Below are 17326 nucleotides of genomic sequence, written 5' to 3'. Positions count from 1 at the left end.
TTACTAAATATGGTGTTTCAGGCTACCACCATTCAAAATTCAGTCCTATGCTAGAGGTGACAGGGTATCTTGAAGTGACTTAAAATGCTGCAGCTTGGTAATTTGCATTTAAAGTGTTATATTTTTTATCAGAAAGTGCTTTTCAGAGAGATTAACTTAAATATTTTATTCAGATTAAGATAAACATACTGGCATTATTCTAATGCAAACAGTGAAAAATACTTGTCAAATCTTATAATAGGGTTCAGGTAAGAGTTTAAAGTACATGCTATTTACGTCAAAGAAGTTTTGCCTTTATGACCTGAGTAGAAGCCACTGGGTTCATTGAGAATTACTGCAAGTCAGAAACTTCCTTGGGTTGATAGTAAGAATAATCCATAATGTGGATGATTGAGCTCTACTGAACTAGAGATCTGTGAAAACTTTAAAATTGTGGCAAATTATTTGAAGTTCAGATGAGAGATTAAGTCTTCAGTAGAGAATTGAGCTGCTGCTTCTTTTTCAGAGATCCACTGACACAAGTTCTTAACCCTGACATTCTGTCACAAACCTCAGCTTGTAAAATTGTTCATATACTTAGGCTAATGTGTTCAAGTAGTAATAGAGAGATGGGGGGGGTTGTGTGCCAATTAGACCTACTCTGAATATTTCCAAAGTTCAGATGGAAAATGCACAAGTGCCAAGAATTCATAGTGCTTTTGTTAACTTCAAAAAATAATTTTAAGTTACTCTTGATTAGGCTTGACCTTCCATCACGCTCTTTTCTTGCATTTCTGTTGCACTTAAATTCAGTTTCTAACAAGATTTAAAGAAGTAACTATGAACTTCAGAGGAGGGCCTGATTTAGCATGCTTATGAGGTTGAGGATACAGATTTCTTAGACATTCTGTGCATACACGCTAGAATAGTAGTACTGCCTTAATTTCCTCTATGAAACTAGATACAAGTGTGAAATATTCTGTTTCCAAAGAGCTTTGGGCTCTTCCTGCTGACTGCAAAATATTATTTCCTTGGTGCAAGTGTCTCTGAAGCATCTGATGATTCTGGTGGTAGATTTAAAAACCAAGTCTTTAGTCTTTGCTTAACAAATGAATGTACTGTGCATAGATGTTCGGCTAGTACTATTGCTCTCATGTATTGTGATATCAAGATGTGCCGTCACATATCTTTCACTTCTGAATTAAACAAGCACTCTGAAACTATGCTTGACTGACTTCAAGAGAAACAGTTGAGGAAGACATAAGCACTTAAAAAAAATCTTAAGAGGTGCAGTATACTTGTATGTAAAAATAAACGGAAATGTAGAGTCTAGCTCATTCCAAGAGCAGAAACGGAATGTGATGCTAATTCTGTATTTGTACGTGCACGTAAATTATTATCCGTGAACTTTGATTAAATACTATAGAATCCTTTTCTTCTCCTCATACTGCAGAGGTTCCAGATGATACCCTCTGCCTATGGAGAGGGTAAAATGCCTGGTCTTAAATGATCAACCCTTACTGTCAAGTACAGCTAGATTCTACAGAGGGCCAAGAGAATTGACCAATTTATATTATGTTTAGAACTCTAATGTAATCTCGTTTATAATGCAGTTAAACTTGGAAATGTGAACAAATATTTTTACATTCCAAGTTGGATACTCGCACCATTTTGGTTTATTTGAAGTTCATTATAATTGGCATGTCTGAATTAACGTAAATGAATCAATAAAATGAAAAAATCAGTAAAATGCAATATAAAACTTGGGAATTGAGATTTGCTACAATAGCTAAGAGTAGTACTGAGAAGACTGAGATTATCCTTTCAACTGTACTTTTTCAATTTTCTTCAGTTCAGCTAACTGAAGGAAACAGCAGGAAAATACACACCACTTCCTCCCACCCCCAAGAAAAATGTGCAGTTGGGGATTCTGTTTTCTTAAAATATGTATGTTCTTCTATTGTTCAGAAAATATGAAAATTCATAGTAATGAAATTAAAATGGAAACTTCATTAGGAGAGCACTAACTATCTTGCAATATCTAAGCAAGCATTTGTTCTCCAGCTTGAAAGACTTAAATGTTTCCTGAAAAACAGTGTATTGCAGGAGAAAACAGTAATTATACTTTCCACAGAAGGAAGACATATTGGCTTAAAAAAAAAGAAAATCAGCACCCTGACTTGATTTAAATGCTGCTTTGGGTTTGTGTAGGTTTTTCCATGCTGCACTACGTAGAGGAGACTGTGCTTATCTATTTCTCAGATGAGAAAGGGCTATTAAAACTTAACTGTAGCAATCAGAACTTTTCCCACTTTGAGTGTATATGAGCTCTTAAGCTTTAGGAATCTTCCAGAGACAAGGACAATTTTTTTTAGATGTATAACTGTGGGTTTTCTTCCTCTCCCCCCCTTCAGATTGTACAAATCCCTTTTTGTGGGGAAATTGAGTGTGAGGATTGGATCAAGAAGACCACTGCCAGGTAAAATATACCTGAACTGGGGAGTATCTACCACAATCAAAATCAAAATGTTTTGAGTATAAAACAGGAGCGTAAGGTGCCTCTGGGTATAACACTGACATACAGTCAGCCTTGGCTCTTGCTGTCCTGCATAATTCAATATATTTACTCCCTTAGTTCTGAAACTTTCAAACTTATTTGTGTGCTTTTGAGATTTTATGTATAATACACTTTATTGCACCTTTATTTTTAAATAAAAGTATTTATTTATTAATATGCTTTTATTTCAGGGATCAAGATCTTGAGCCTGGCGCCCCGTCCATGGGAGCAAAAAGCCTCTGCATACCTTTTCAGCCTCTCTGTGAACTACAGCGTGGGGCAAGATGTGTCTGCGGCAAAAACCCTGCCAAGTTTTACACCCTATTTGGTCGTAGTTACTAAATTACTAGTGAAAGCACCTTCTCCTTTATCTGTGAATTGAACTTTTTTTAATAAGACTGAAATAGCCCCCAGACTTAATCGGTTTTGCGACTTTTTAAATGATTCAAAAAACAAAGCCATAAACCATAACCTCCGCCCCAATTGTCAGTCTTAGGCTAGCAGTAATTCACAGACTTTTCTGTAAACACCTCTAATAATAAACATGTATTGTGAGCTGTAATATGCTTTGGTTGTTTTTTCTGTGTTGCTCAATGGGGAGTATAAGTATTCTTTGCTCATGTCTTTTTTCCATTTTTGTGCGTATATTTTCTTGTACACTGAGAAAATACCTGAAAGTTTGGAGAGAATGTTGTAAACGCTCTACAGTAGTTTAGAGTGCCGACATAAACTTTTATAGATAAAACATCTGCTTTTAATTTTGCCTTCAAATTTTTCAATTTTCAGAACAGACTTGCTGCTAACTTGTAGGTATGGTAAATGCTTTTTGAAAACTCCCTCTGGAGCCAGGTGTTTCAAGAAATATTTTTACCCCATCGTAACACAAGTTTGAAAGGCTATCTTAAATTAAATGCCATTTTGTTAGCAAGGTGCAGGTGAATGCCATTTCTTGTGGATATTTTGCAAAGCCCTGTTTCTCATTTCTTATGAACTGTCATTTTATAGCTGTCTCACAGTGATACTGCAATGAGTGATGCAAAGGCAATCTGAAGGGAGGTATTTTCAGTGCTAAAGATTTTAGGCTGTGATTATACCTATGACATGTCCCATAAACCCCTTTTACTTTTCCTGCACTCACTATGTGTTGCTTCAGCAGAGGAGGCTGGATGTTGCAGAGTTATGAAAAAGTATTACTTCCATTCTGAACATAGGATTGACTTAAAAAATAACATGAAATAGTCCTGGCACAAAATAACTTTTGGATGACACATACTTATCGTGTTCCTTGTTTCTCCTGTGTGCAGTTTTGGAGGCCATCTACATAAACCCCTTTCCCTGAGAAGGGTTGAGTGAAAATTTGGCAATTTAAAAGTTGGACTAGTAAGATCCTCCCCAAACTCTTCCTGGGACAATACTACATGGCTGCCTGTTTCTAAACCCCTGTTTTTATGTAGCATCAGTAGTCTAAAAGTCTTAAGCATACAGGAGACTTGCAGTGCTATTCCCAGTTCTTCACACTTCTCTGCTTTCAAAAGCATGTAAAATGTTTGCTTTTGCCCAGATTCCTGTGGTCAGCCTCTCTAGTCAAAATTTTGAATATTAAATTGAACCAGTGGTCTGTCCAGTTTAGGATCGTGCACCTTGTGATAGTACCCCACTTTTTCAGAGAAAAGTGCAAAAATTATTAAATATTTCAGATCAGAACACTCAAACACTTGGAAATTCTCTGTAATATTCCTTGGTTAATGACTAGCCCTGGAAGGTTTGCTTCAGTTACATCCGGAAATCAACTATCTTGCATTCATCTGTCTAGGTGTTTTCTCACCTTATAAACAAAATCTCGGCAGTAGTAATGAGTGAAGGATTTGGGGAATGATATGTCAATGCATGCATTTGTCTTTTGTTTTCAGTTGGCATACCAGAAGAGTGGCCTTAAGGTCTTTCTATCCTCTAACGCTGACTGGAATTATACTTTGAGAAAGAGCGTAAGTAGTAATACCAGAGTGATGTTTTCCCTGCCTACTGCAGCGCACTCATGCTGGGGGAAGGGGAGAGGCAGTAAAAAGCAGCTTCAGTGTCCTCAGGCATGAGAGAAAGGAGAGCACCAAGATTTTTTGACAGAGCAAAGCGGTCTATTAAGAATAGATGAGTACTTTCAGCTCCCATCAACACTCTGCAACGTTGATATTTTAAAAATGAGATGCAGAAGCCGTTAATAGCACAGAATAAAGGAAGGGCAAAACTAAATGCAGTCTCTAATACTGCTGCAACCTTATCAGTTTGAACAACCAGACAATCTTCAACCAGTTGACTGGATCAAATTCATGAGTAAACATGTTGACAACAGTTCTTAGAAATTAGTTGCTCTCAACCTACAAATGAGTTTGAAGCCAGAGGTTTCATGGAAGCCCAGCCTTTTGTTGTTTGGCTGGTTTTTTAATTCTTTTCTCCAGCGTGCTTCTTCCTGATCATAGTAGGGCTTGAAGTGTATGGAACACGGATGAGCCACCTGCAGATCTCTTGGGTGATCTTCCATAGAAAAGCTAGTGCCTACCTGGGAGAGGCATGTCCATCTCAAGTATCCTTCCATCAGAAGCACAATCTGAGCTATATGTAAAGCATTATAGAAACAGCCATGCGTTTCATTTTAATGGTATAAAAAACTTTCAGAATCTTAAATAAATTGTCTCTCTTGGAAAATAAGTGTATGAATTGGAGTAACACTACAGTTGATTAAATGATACTGCTTTGTGGTTATACTAGAACTGCAAATCTCTTAGTGCTCCTTAGTTCTTATAGTTGTATACTGATAAGTTTGGGTTAAATAGCATAGTAAGGTGGGATGTGGTAGAACTGGTGCTTAATGTGGTGCTGCTCCTTATTAACAAAATAAAGCACGCAAGCTTTTTAGCTCTGCTGCAAAGGGAATGCTTCATGTAGTTTGAGCTCATGTTTTGGTAATCAAAACCTGGTGTAAGGCAGGACTTTTGAGATCTCTGAGGTTTGACCTTTGTCTGTTTCCACTGAAAGGAGAATAACTCTTGAAAAAAATTTCTCACTTTTCATGCTCTCTAGTTCAGATAATAAAATAAGTACTTGAACGTTACTTTAATACAAGAAGGAAGAAAACACCATAGAAATAGCTGGCATAGAAGTAGTAACACAGGTGGGAGAGGATGAAGAAGAGCAAGTACCAGTTTCAATGTTGTAGTTAGTTCTACTAATTCATCCTACCAGGGTTAGTGGTATTCTTAAAAGGTGTGGGTGTGGGGGGAAACTCTCAGGAGCTGCAGCTGCAGTGTGTAGGTAAACAAATGACCGAATGTTAAAAATTACATCTGTTGTCAGGGAAGGTTTCTAACAGACTGGACTTTAAACATAAATATTTTGGCTGTTGAAACCCTTTGAGCAAAAAAAGTAAATGAAAATTGGGGGTGGGTGTTTGTGTTTTTGACCTAAAGTTAATTCACCTTGGGAAGTCCTAAGGCCAGCAGAGACAGTTGGTCAGCTCAGGTTATCAAAATTATTATCTTATCTCTCTATGGCTGTACTGCATGTAATTTCCTTCCGTTTTATCTTGGAACTAACTGTGTATGTAGGTACACAGATGGACATTTCAAACAAAAACTGGACCATAAACTTTTCAAGGAAGGCACCTGGTCCTATCATCCATATTGTCTAGCGTGCTATTAGCAGCTAGATTTCCCTCACCAGGGTTTGTGTGTGTGAATAAGCTCCTATGCATACACTCAAGACCTCAACTGGTACCACAATGAGTGACAAAAAAAGCACAACTCCTTCGGGTTCTTACTCTGTTCCAAAAATGCCACCAAGTGCAAGCTAGGACTTCTGCAGCTTTTATTTCCCCCTTCACTTCTGGTTGTGCTTTCCCCAAATCTGACTCTTCCTTGCAAGCATATGAGGATTACTTTGGGATTTGTGAGATAGGCAGGGTTTTCTAAATGAGAAATAAATGATGCACTTTGGGTTTATGGTTAAAGTTCAGCTTCTGTGTCTAATGGTCGCATATTTAGAAAATGGCCTCCAACTTTGCTCCATATCTATGGGCAATGCTAAAAAGTGCCAAAAGTACAAGCAGTGGAGAACTCTAGGCTGCTAAAATGGAAGATCAATTCAGTTGTCGTTGAAACTTGCTCTGTGGACAACACGTTCAATTACTAGAACCTGAGGGAATGGCAGAAATATGTGCCAGGGGAGGTTTAGGTTGTATATTAGGAAAAGGTTCTTCACCCAGAGGGTGGTGGAGCACTGGATCAGGCTCCCCAGGGAGGCAGTCACGGCACCAAGTCTGACAATATTCCAGAAGCACTTGGACAACGCCCTCAGAGATATGGTATAAATTTGGAGTTGCCCTATGCAGGGACAGGAGTTGGACTCGATCACCCTTGTGGGTCCCTTCCAACCCAGGACATTCTGTGATACTCTCACAGGCAGTTCACGTTTACCGTGTTCTTAGAAATAATGTCAACCTCAGGGATTTAAAACGTCTTCTTCCAGAGACATTTAGTATTTTCTCAGTACTAAAGTTACCAGCAATAGAAATTGCCAAAATAGACATCAGAGGAAAGTTTTATGCAAAAGAAATGTCTTCTCTAACTGCATAAAATTCTAGCCATCTTCTTATGCTCTCCTCTGGGCCTTATTCAGTTTTCTAGGACAGTGCTGTTGGGTAGAGTAGCAAGTGTTGGTGCGGGATCCTGGTACTCTCCCTTGCTTTATTTTTGTTTCTGTAGGAAAAAAAAAGTCTCCTGAGGGTGGAACCCCTACAGGACTGGAGGATTCAGGCTGCCTTCACATGACGAATCTTGCTAAACTGCCCTTTAAACTGATTTATTGCTTTACTGCTTCCTATAAAAGTGGCTCCCACATGTGAGCAGCACTGACAAGTGAAGGGCAGAATCACAGGCAGCGAGTTTCTCCTCGCACACTTCTGTCTCGCAGAACCCCAGAGTAAGGGGAAGAGAGCAAGAGAAATGGGCCGCTACTCAGGCAGGAGCAGCAGGCTCATCCTCATGTGCGTGGTGAGCCTTGTGCTTTTTGCTGTTGAGATCTCAGTAGCCTACATTGGCAATTCACTTTCCTTAGCTTCAGATGCATTTGCTGTTCTCTCTCACTTGATCTCCATGATCATCGGTTTGTTCGGTGTTAGGTTCAGTCGCATCAGATGGCACAAGGCTAACACTTTTGGCTTCAGCCGGGCAGATGTGGTGGGAGCTTTTGGCAACTCTGTTTTTGCCACCGCTCTGATGTTTAGCATCTTCATTGAGGCAATCAAGAGGTTTATCAACCCTCAGAAGACTGAGAAAGCGCTGCTCGTCCTCATTGTCGGGATTGCAGGTCTGTTCTTCAATGTGTTCAACTATGTTATCTTCATGGACTGCTGTTATTGTCGTGCACCCCAAGGAGACGTCGAAACAGGTAAATAACCTAAAGCAGTTGCTCAACATTCCCAGCTCTCTATGTTTCTGCTTAATGACTTTTCTAGAGACTGTTTACTGCTCCTCTGAGGTGGACCGGTAAATCATTGTAGTGTTCTTCATCCATTTGTTAGCAAGGGTAATGGATTTTATGTCTGAACCCATACATGTTTCCTGCTTATCCTGCAAGGCAGCTATCACCACATGTGTTTCTCAGTAAATAAGGTTTAAGTAGTGTATGCGTTGACTTTCTATAGAGTACAGTGATCTACAAGAGAAATTTTCTCCATTATCCACTAGCTGGCCAAACGTGGGACATGGTGTACTACCACCCTAAGGAGATACTTATCAGGAAATACCTAATCCTGAAATACCAATCATCCACAGTCAGTAACTCTCCATGCTTAAGTAATTCTGCGGTACTTTTTGTCTAGGACATGGTTATCTTTTGAGGGGTGTTCACAGTTAGTATGAGACAAAAGGAGGGTCTCTTTGATTTGGGGGTAAAAGGCAACTATTTTGAGACTATTTGAATGCTGACTGAAAAACCTGTGGATTCAGAGCTGAAGTATTCTTTGCTGATGTTTGTTAACCTGTGCTTTAGAGAGGGGCAGGGGAGAAACAGTGATACTCTACAAAAATCTTTTGCAGGAGGTTCTGCTGAGTGCAGAGGTTTAGTCTTTTGCTTTATTTTTCTTAGCATAGGATTTTCAAATTTCTATGTTTGGGAAAAGGCGTGGGGGCTGTTTTTTTATTCCTGCAAAAAAAATCTTACTTTATTTAACATAAGATACATGCATGTTCTCTCTCTCTTTCTGTACTTTTATATATATATACAAACACACACACATATATATTTCTCAAAAAATTTCAGTCGGGATAGGAAACAGACATTTGCAAAGCATTAACTGGACATCCTGGGGGGAAAACTGAGAGAATTCGTCTAATAAAGCAGCTGCTGTTATGTACTATTCTAGGTGAGGTGAGGGAAGCTAAGTTTTATATTTTACTTTCAGGTTGGACAGGGCTTTGAAATTAGAAATGAAATGTTTGTTAGTTTACATTTTGGTGTTTAATGTGTTTTCTGTAGGACTTAAAGTGGAAAAGATTTCTGTTCGTAATTAAAGGTACCTCCAGACAATATTGAACCTCTAACTATACTGGTGTATAACACTAAAACCAGATGCACAACTTATTTTGCTACTTGTTTGTTTAGATACCCAGCTGTTTAAAACTTGAGCTGCTCTTAAACAAAATTTGTGGTGATATGTAATTCACAGGGGGATTTAATGGGCTTTTATGTTAAGAACTATCAGCAATTCCTGACAAAGTCTTAGTCTCTGTGACAGCTTCTTAGTTTTATCCTAACAGAAAATTATGCCTCTGGGTGAAGTAAGGGAGGAGGAACACATCAACACTTAAAACCAAAGGTGAAGAGTGTCAGGCAATTAGGGAATTAACTTAAGTTAATGGCAGCTGTGTAGGTAAACACCGTTTTCATAAAATGTCCAGGGTCCTGCTCCTAACAGCTCTCTGGGACAACACAGCCATCCTTCTCCCTCTGAGAGACTCACATCCAGGTACCTGGCAACTCCACTTTGCTTTCAACTGAATTTCAGTTACACAAGCCAGGGATTAATTTTGTACCATCCCATAAATGCAGTGGTAGATCTGTCGGTGGTTTTGCCCCTCTGTTTCTGGTAAGGTGAATCTTCTCTGCTTGTGGTAATACCTACAGGAAAGACAAAGGAAAGACAATGCCATTTTGTACTGAAGAGGGAATGCTCCTCTCTTCTGGACTTGATTTTACAATACCCACTTAGGTAAAATTTCACATTTATTTCCTCTAATTCAACCTGAGTGGGATTTTTTATTACTTTTGGGTTTTTATTACTATTTCTTTTGAAAGAATTGTCATTCCCCAAACAGCTGTGCTCTGAAAAGTACACCTATATGCTTTATATATATTTTAGCTATATATTAAAAAACATTGAAAAAGAGGGATTCTGTTTCTCTCTTTTGTCATCCTGTGTATGAGGAAAAGATACTCTTTCCTGGAGATGGAAGTCAAGGCAAATTTTCTAGTGCGTTATTGTCAGTAGCAGAAGTTCTAGTGGATGAACACGGTCTCCGAATCCTGCTGGTGCGATCCAGCTTTCTGCAGGCAATGCCCTTGGTGGCACCTGAGCGATATCCTGACATCGGTGACGGTTTGCTGGAGATTAAAGGTTTGTAGAGTAACCTTCTATCTCTTAGGTTTTCCTGGGAAGGGGGAGAGCTGCCTTCAAATCTCTGTTCCCTAAGTAGGGAATGAATTTAAACAGCCCACTTTTCTCTTGTGTGTGGTAGTTTGCATCACTTTGAAAAATACAAAGCAAAAAATGGAGAGAGTGGTTCAGCCATCTAGTGCTGTATTGTGGGTGCTGAGGGCAGTGGGAACATCTAAATCCACTGAAGCAAATTCTTCCACGTGTATTAGTGTAATGATTAATCACAATAGCCAACAGTTCATCTGTTGCGTGGTCTACAGTCAGGGATGGAATGAATAGCTGGTGGCTTTCCTGGGTGTAGCCGGCAGCAGGTGCAGAGCAAGCCATGCCTACAACAAGCATTGTTAGTCAGGTATGAGATCCAGTGGACACAGAGGGTGGTGGTCACAGGTGCCAGCCCAGCTCTCCATCCTTTTTGCTTGTTCTATTGCTGTACTCCTTGTTTAGCAAATTGCAACCTCTGTGCCTCAGCTTCTCATCTTAGTTCAAATATTTTTGTTGAGCAAGTATAAATGTGTTTTTCTGAGTTGTCATTCCTGCTTATCCAGGCAGACCCAATTTCCCTCCTCCACTCGGCTGGGTTTGTTTTGCCTCTCACCCCTTACTCCTCTTCTATCCCTCTCCCTTCTCTGTTTTGTTGTGTTTTTTTTTTTTTTTTTTTTTTTTTTCCCTGGTTCTTGCTACCCTTTTGCTCTGTCTCTGCTTCTCTAAGTCTTCATCTACTGACTTCCCCCTTTGCCTCGCTCTCCAGCTTGTTGTTCAAATTCCCACGTCTCCCTCTGCCAGCTGTAAGTGCCCATCTCTTCCCACCAGGTTAAACTCTGCCCCTCTAGGTCTGTCTTTGCACTTGATTCAGGCAGTCTAGTTTGCCACGCTACATTAGCACTAAGAGGAGAGGTTGGCAAGAGTATGGGGAAGACATGCCCCTGTTCTTTCTTTTGATGCTGGCCCAGAGCAGCTATTAGAGTTATAAAATATTTCTACACTCTCTCAAGGAACTGCTGTGCAGAGGCACTTGGGCCAGCTGGGCTATCCATAGCAGCGTGGAGGGCAGCACAGACTAGTTATTGCTTTGACTTAAAATCCAGGAAATACTTGTTAAAACGTAGAAATACTAAAGCTTCTCTAAGAAACTTCTGCCAGAAGTTAACATTCACAAAACATTTTTCTTGCTGTTGCTGTTGGAAATGACGGAGCAGCTTTAGTCAGAGTTTTCAGACAATTTTGAGGTCTTGTATTTTACACAGAAAGTTTTGGCACAAAAATGAAGAATATGGCAAAGTAATAAGCAGCTGAAAAGAAAATCAGGCTTTTATAATAAATACCAGACAACTTTAATACTGACCATACCTTTTATAGTGAGTCATAAAAATACAGAAGCCTGTTTTACTGCACACAGAGATAAGCTTACTCTTGTTTGTGTGGTTCAGTGTAATTGTCTCTTCTACTCATTTATACACAATTTTAAACTGTTAAGGAGACCACAGTTTGGAAAGCATCACATTGGTCTGATTGAATTAATTCTCTGTTGTTTATCTTAAGAAAATGAACAAAGATTTAACATGCATAAACCATTTGTCCTGTCATCTTGTGAACTGTTTGGGGCGGAAGCAGAAGACGAGGATGATGTCACCTGGCCCAACCTGCGTGATACTGAGCTGCCCATGAAGTGGCTGGGGCTGTGAGAAACAGCCCTCATCTCATGAGACACCTCATGGTCTTTGCACAGTTGACAACTCACTAAATAAAACATGTTCTGTGTTAGCAGCCAAGTGGCTTGCTTTTATATTCTGGTAGGTGCAACTTAGCAGGCATGTGCGTGAGCTTTTTATATTATAACACTGTTGGGTCTTGATTCTCCTATCTCACTGTGCACCAGCAGCCTGCCTCCCAGATAAAAGGTGGCAAGTAAGCTAGCAGTCACATAAGTGGAAAACATACTTTCTTTCTCCTCCTGGACCTTATGCAGGGTGTTTGTTTATTCTGAGGCTTGCTGGGAGGCAAATCTCTTCTTCCATGCTTTTGCAATTAGGGGAGAGTTGGGGGTGGATGTGTGTGAATGGAGATGAGGAGAGGTCTTAGCTTTAACTGGCTGGGTGACTTGAGAAGGCTGTGTTGCTCTAATGTTCTGAACTCAATTTTCACATCTGTTGCAAAAGTACCGATCCCAGGGGATTTATAGACCAAAATAAGTGGATAAATGGCTGCTTGACTTGTATCTTAATGCCATAGATCTTCCCAGTAGAGAGCTCGTGAGTGTAAGTATGCAGGTATTGAAAAGCAATTGTATTTTTAGAGACGCTCTCAGATTCAACAGACCCAAGAGTCTATACTGTGGGAGACAAAAGTGGTATGGCGATTAGAGATCCAGAACAGAGGATTTCAGTTTCTTAGGCTGTCAGTGTGAAGGCTTTCATGATTACTTAATTCACTGGCATTTAAGAAGGGAAAAATAAGTTCCTGGTCTGAACTGGTTTCTCTCTCAAATGTACTGCTGAAAGGGTGCCAGACTACGCCAGTCTGGTGGTTTTGGGACCTTTCTAAGGAATGGGAAGGAACCCTGGCTGTAACACGTGTGATAACAAACCTCTGGCTTACTGTGCTTTTCACACTTGAAAAGCCTGAAAGCTTTTCCTCATGATCAGCATTGCTACTTCTGTTTTGCTTCTCCTTTGAGTATGTCTTCCCCAGGTTGATGCTATTTTTCTCCGAAAGCACCAACTCTTCAGTAAACACTTCTTGCCGATTCATCCCCGACTGCATTCATAGGCAGGTGATTGCCCAATGCGCAGCACAGGAGTTTACCAACAGACCATTGCTTTATTCACACAGTACATCCTCATGGGTTTATGCTGCACTGTGGCATCCAACTACTAAACACTTGCCAGCGTAGTATGTATTAATGGACATAAGCCTTATGCATTTATTTCCATAAATCCCAGAGGTGTTAGTATGCTGGCATGCAGGTAACCAAAGCCCACTCTAACCAAATATTTAGATTTCTGGCTTTGATTTCTACAGCGTTACTGGAGTCAGTCCTCTCAAACAGAATAAAAAGGCCAAGGGAAACTCTCAAAGTGATTTTAATTGTTTATTGTACACCCAGGACTGAATGCGTCTCTTCTGAAGGTTTTCTTTAGTTTAATATGCCAAATAATTCTCACCAAATTCTTCCAAAGCTTTTCTGAGCAGCTACCCCAAAGGTAACCAGACCTCTGTTATCTTAGATTAGCTGAAGCTCTAATCCAGGGTCTTCAAGAAAGACAAGACAAATGGGAAGAGACTGTGAAAGTCTATTTAGCGACGTGCTTCACTAATTTTTCTTAAGATTTTTTCTTTAATGCTTTCTGCTCTTAAAAGAAACCTCAGAAGGTAATCCAAGGGGGAGACATTTTACTTTCCCAGATTGTTTCTGAGGAGAAAATTTAACATTAAAACAAGTAAAAGCAAAGGTTTTGTGGCTACCTTTTGGCCAAAATGAAAAGCGTGGAATGAAAATTTGAAGTCTATAAGTCAAGCAAGCAAAGCATCCCTGGATGGTTTATGCAACAGCATAAAGGTAAGATCAAAACTTCTGAACCCAGATTCCAACGGTACTAGTACCACTGAACTTTGTGTAACTGCATTTGCTCTCAACCTTGAACCAACTTCATAGTAAAGGCATAGACAGACTGTGTGAGTTACATCACAGTATCTGGTGAGCTGGAAGGAAATAAAAGCACTGTGAGATAACCGAGTTCAAAGTCATAAACAGTTTTAATACAATGGGGGATTTTAAGGCTGACTTGTTATATATGTTAATTGTTTTATTTGGATGGCTATTCTGTAGAGAGTTTGCTACAGGCACAGGATTGGTATCAGCTTCGGTCTAGAAATTCTGCTGGGATAGAAAGTGAAGTTTTTGTAGTAGGACTCAATGTAATTTACAATGATGAAAACAGTGACTGGCTTTCTCCTCTTCACATTCTTTGCAATATACAGCACTACCTCCTGGTAAAAAAAGGTTATACAGACATTTACACATATATGTATGGGAAACATAACAGAACTACACTTTTAAAAAAGTGAATTATCAAGTAGTTGAAATATTCAGGGAAGCGCTATCCAGGGAGTAGAGCAGATACTGGCTGGATATGTCTTAAAGTATGCAAAACGTTTCCTTATGCTAGACACCAAGAGCAGGGAATGGTGGTTTGTAACTAACAAAATGAACAACCATCTTAAAATAGAAAAAAAATAATCTTATAAACAGAATACATTCCAGGCTAGGAAATAAATAATCCCACAGGTCTATCATTTCAGATTCACCTACCAGTGTATTCAAGCCCTCTTTGGAAGGGCATGAAAAATCCTTTCTCCGTGTCCAGCCAGCTTATGGTCTTTCCTGGGACAATTTCAGGAGAGTCACAGCTGTGATTGAAAAAGGCAGGGACATTCACCTCTGTACTCTGCAGAGGACGCTGATAAAACTTTCACTCAGACTGCTGAACTCTGGAGGGCTAACTTTTATGCATCTGCTCCCTGGATTGAAGCAGATCTAATGAACTGATTTCCCAGCCCTCCCACCCATCAGCATATGCCAAAAGACCTCATCTTCCTCTTGCAAGTATGGTTCTGAGCAGAATTAGAGGGAGATATAAATAAAAGGAGCAAACGTCTAGGAACAAACCAACTGCAAACGGAATACTCTTGTACTAACTATCGTCCACAATAAGATCAGTTGGTTGGTGTTTCTTTTGTGATTAATTTTGTGGTCAAATTTATGTGTGGCAGATGCCAACCACATTGTTTCAATTTAGGTTTGCTATGAATTTGGCCCAGCTTTCCTAATTTAAAGAAACAAGCTCTGCAAGAGCCCTCAGGGCTGAAATCAAGTCTTGTTGGAAAGAAGATGGTTTAGGCTCTCTACAAGATGAGAAACACAAGCTTATAGGTCTTACCCACCTATTGGATTTCAGGCTCTTACAGCTAGGGATGCTGCCCTTAAATATAATGTGCCTAGGGTCAGCCTCAGCTTTTTAGTGCAAATGTAGCATTTTTCACCCCAGTCTTAAAGAGGCATGAGTCCTTTAGCACGTACAGTGGTGTGTGGCATTTGTTTCCTTCATTCTCTAGTTTTTTCCAGATCATTCCTGAAATAGCTTTTGTAATTCATTTTAATGATGGGTTAAAAAGTAATCACTGCCAGGACTTTGATAAGCAGGATGAAGAGTGATCTCTCGTAATTATAGTGTTCAAAATGATTTATTTTCAAGGTGTTTTTTTTACTATTCAAATTCTATAGCACCACAAGGCTATGAGTGATCTTCATTCTTCATTCAGCAGTGGAAGAACATTACTGTTGTTACTGCTCTTACTGTTGCCTGATATGTCACAGTAATACAGAGACAGTCTATTTCCAAAGGCTGATAATGGCTTCTCTGCAAGGAACAACTAAGTAGATTTTAACCTGTGACCTTGAAAATGGGTAACTTCAGGAGGGTATGACAGAAGTCTGCAAAATCAAGAGCGGCATAGGGAAGGTCAGTAGTCGTTGCCTGTTTGTTCTGTCCTCTGTTACAAGAACTAGGGTATATCACATGAAACTAACTGCATCCAGGTTGAAAGCAAAGAGGTGATTCTCCACACCATGGATGCAATGCTGAAGTCTACATCAGTGAGTGAATGGCTGGACAAGTACATGGAAGAGAAATCCATTGACAGCCACCTAGCTCAGAAACTCACTTGAGCTGAAAATACTTGAAGGATGGAAAAGTATTCTCGGAAAGGATCATATATACTTACTCTGCTTATGTCCACAGGTGGGGATAGTCTGTTGGCTTAGAGGGTCTGTCTGCCAGTGGTTAAGTGTTGAAAAATGGCATGTAGAGAACCTTAAAAACTTGGCACACAGAAATCTTGATGCTTACAGGAGTGCTTTGCATCTTTGGGATTTAGAAGGAAAGTTGTCTCGTTCTTAAGAATTTTATCAATTCATAAAACCGTTACCAATTCCTGCTCCTGGTTAGGATGAGGAAACTGCAACAACAGTTTTTCTAGCAGTATTGTAGCTGAAACTGAAGTTGGCAAATAATTCAGAAAACTAAGGTGTTGGACGACCTTTTCTGAACCTCCTAAGAGGGACTTGTTCAACTCAGCATAGTTAGAAGCAGAGAGACTGGGATATTCAGGTTGATTGTTTTATTTAATAGCACCTAAGCTACTCATGCAATCTCAGTACTGGATGAGTAAGTGGAACTGTAACATTATATTGTTGAATGTGTGCAGTCAGCATAAAACACACAAGGGTGCCAAGCACACTGCGAAACAATCAGAAACAGAGTTTCTTGCTAAAAGGTTTTGAGATCAAACTTACTGATACTGCAAGTGGATCAGTGCCAGCAGAACCGAAGTGCCCACAAGGGGGAAAAAGCCTGAGTGAAAACCCTGGTGACAGAGTTGGTGCCTCCTACGTGCAAGGTCAAGACTTTCTTTTGGATGATGTGGGAGAAGATCAAAGTGCAAAAGATAACGTACACTTTATTCTGAAGATTGAGCTAAATTAATTATTCCTATTGAAAGTGATGACTTACTGAACAAGAGCGATTAGTGTAGCTTTGTTCAGATGACAGTTTTAGGAGTTGTTTGTCTTGAAGTCGTAGTGGTACCTGCATGAAGAGGGCCAGGGGGGCTTGTATGCACAGTGGGGTGAGCAAAAGCTTGGACTTCCAAGAGGCTTTCTAAGCAGCCATAGAATGAAGGGGAAAGGCCCTTGTGTGGATAAATAATGGGTCAGAAGTCAAGAAATAGAAAGCAGGAGAGAACAATTAGTTCTAGAAAAACGTTTGCTGAATGCTCAGAAGACAGGAGGTGAATCAAATGTGAGGCGGTACTGGAAAGGAATAAAGGAGATAGTTGGGACCTTTGCTGTGTCTCTATGAACCTGTGGCTGACCTGTGTTCTAAAGACTGCAGGTTTTGCTCCCTCGTCTCCAGAAGATGTAGATGGGAACTGAAAATAGTTCAGAGATGGGCCTTGGGTCTAACCCAGCACAGACATTGCTCTGTTCCTGTGTCAGCGTGTGGCTTTCAGACTGATGCTCT

At 39.9% G+C, this 17326-nt stretch overlaps 1 protein-coding gene across 4 annotated transcripts in view; it reads left to right on the top strand.

Moving 5' to 3' along the window:
• The window catches only part of EPRS1 (glutamyl-prolyl-tRNA synthetase 1), a 46108-nt gene extending 43010 nt beyond the window's left edge, over positions 1–3098 (top strand). For all 4 annotated transcript variants that reach the window (XM_064446278.1, XM_064446277.1, XM_064446276.1 and 1 more), the window contains 2 exons: positions 2394–2458; positions 2728–3098. In XM_064446278.1, the coding sequence (XP_064302348.1) occupies positions 2394–2458; positions 2728–2878 (216 nt within the window). In that variant the 3' untranslated portion in view covers positions 2879–3098. The remainder of the gene's footprint in view (positions 1–2393; positions 2459–2727) is intronic.
• Positions 3099–17326: the final 14228 nt, after the last annotated feature.

The sequence above is a fragment of the Phalacrocorax carbo genome, chromosome 3 (genome assembly GCF_963921805.1).
Source record: "Phalacrocorax carbo chromosome 3, bPhaCar2.1, whole genome shotgun sequence".
Classification (NCBI taxonomy): domain Eukaryota; kingdom Metazoa; phylum Chordata; class Aves; order Suliformes; family Phalacrocoracidae; genus Phalacrocorax; species Phalacrocorax carbo.
This window is presented reverse-complemented; position numbering and strand designations above follow the sequence as displayed.